The sequence below is a fragment of the Echinococcus granulosus genome (assembly GCF_000524195.1).
Source record: "Echinococcus granulosus chromosome Unknown EG_S00280, whole genome shotgun sequence".
NCBI classification, from domain to species: domain Eukaryota; kingdom Metazoa; phylum Platyhelminthes; class Cestoda; order Cyclophyllidea; family Taeniidae; genus Echinococcus; species Echinococcus granulosus.
Genome location: NW_020170660.1, coordinates 28012 through 29800, shown reverse-complemented (window position 1 = coordinate 29800; position 1789 = coordinate 28012). Strand labels below are relative to the sequence as shown.

The 1789-nt window shown below is 39.8% G+C and overlaps 1 protein-coding gene across 1 annotated transcript in view; it reads right to left on the bottom strand. All coding sequences in view use genetic code 11, as the record gives it.

Moving 5' to 3' along the window:
* Positions 1–1789, bottom strand: part of EGR_10838 (hypothetical protein) — a gene marked incomplete at both ends in the record, with an annotated part of 9125 nt that overhangs the window by 6782 nt on the left and 554 nt on the right. The window contains 2 exons of the mRNA XM_024500087.1: positions 958–1130; positions 1275–1366. Coding sequence (XP_024345502.1) covers positions 958–1130; positions 1275–1366 — 265 coding nt within the window. The remainder of the gene's footprint in view (positions 1–957; positions 1131–1274; positions 1367–1789) is intronic.

Sequence of the window (1789 nt, the reverse complement as noted above, 5' to 3'; positions counted from 1 at the left end):
GAGAAAAGTATTAGAACAGTAAAAAGGAAAGGGGAAGAGTGCAAACTTACTGAAAGAGGTGGGAGAGTCGAGAGTTGTGGATTAGCGGCTAGGAGAAGAGATGTGCAGTAAATGAGGCTTAAGCTGAAGTGTCAAGACAAGCACTGGTTTCCTTGTCCGCATCATCCACCCACCCACCGCATGATCTACCTATCTACACAACTATGTCTACTCTCTTCACATCCTCCATTCCCTCACTCATCTATCTATCCACACGCCCATTCTGCAAGCGTTGACTAGCTACACCTCATAGTAGTAACAGTAGGCGTAACATCAACAACTCCTTCATTCCAGACCTTTATTTAGGTATTCATTTTCGAATCCTGCCATCTATTCTCTTTTACTCTATCACTGACTCATTTTTTTCTCTCTTCCCCCAACTGGTCAGCTAGCTGACTGACTGACAGACCGACGGAATGACTGCCTGACTGGCTGGCTTGCTTCTACGTGTAGTGATGAAAATACTAGAGCTTTGCACAAGAACACTTCCTCAGCCGAGCGAACATTCACATGGTTGCTCAAAGGCAGTCATTTACCAGGGAATTTTGAACATGAGAATGTGCGGCTCTGTTCCTCCAGCTTTGCCATCATCACCCCGATATTCATATCCACATCCCCCTTATTCGCCTCCACATCGGCATTCACATTCACATATACCTCCCCTGTCGCAGCATAAGCGGTTGATAATTGGCGTGACAACAGCGGTGGCACTGTTGTTAAGGATGACAATGTATCGCTAATAGATGTGTAGCACAACTGGGAGGGTGGTGATAACTGCCACCTCTTCCTCTGCTCATCCATATTCGACCACCGACTCTCAGCCAGATAATGAGAGGTTACATTCTGATTCCTCAGTTGCCAACTCAATGTCGTCAGCATCATTAAATTGCTCTCGACATTGCGGCTTGGTCAGATTACCCTCCGGCTGAAAATACTAGAGTCTGGCACAGTAATGTAACAGATGTAACATATGCCATATAATCACATTTGGAAAATTCATACCTACACATTTTGATAACAGTTGTGCAGTCATTGTCTTTCTTCAATAGTTTTGGCTCAAAAGCAACATCAGCAAATAATTTACATTTGCCCTTAAGTAGTGGACAAATAAAGAGCATTGTAACATGAAGGGTAAGAACTCTATTCCTAAAAGTGTACTAAAGAGTTCTAAGTAAACAGTGAATCTAAGAATGCCATGACTGCTTCACACTTAGCTTGGTGGCTTGACAGCCGACATTAATAAAAAATATAGGGATTTTCGCTATTAACAGAACATCATTTGCAACAACAAACTTGCCATTTAAGCATTGTAAAGTGCACAAAGGGACTATTGAACAGTTTAGTTAAAGGTTAAAGTAATTGACCAAAACAAAAAAAAAAACAATTTTTTTCACGTCTCAGGTGCATTTTTAAGGGGCAAGTATAAATTGTTAGTTCTGTTAGATGGGTAGAGAATAAAACGAAAACCACTTTTTGATGGCATAACTATTGTTGAGCTAAATGATACAACTTTGTTTCAGATGGTAATTTTACAATTAGGTAATTTTGGTTCCCACTAAAGGCCTACTACGGCAAATTTGTTTTAAGAAAATTATGTTTCCTTTATAATATATTTAATTGTCTATTTTTTTCAACCCTTTTAAGAGCTCTTTTTAAATCCGTGTAGTGAACAGGCATTGTTACGAGAAGATGCATTACACACATACCAATAATAGGTTCATGTTTGTGTTCACTTACATTTTTATCAACA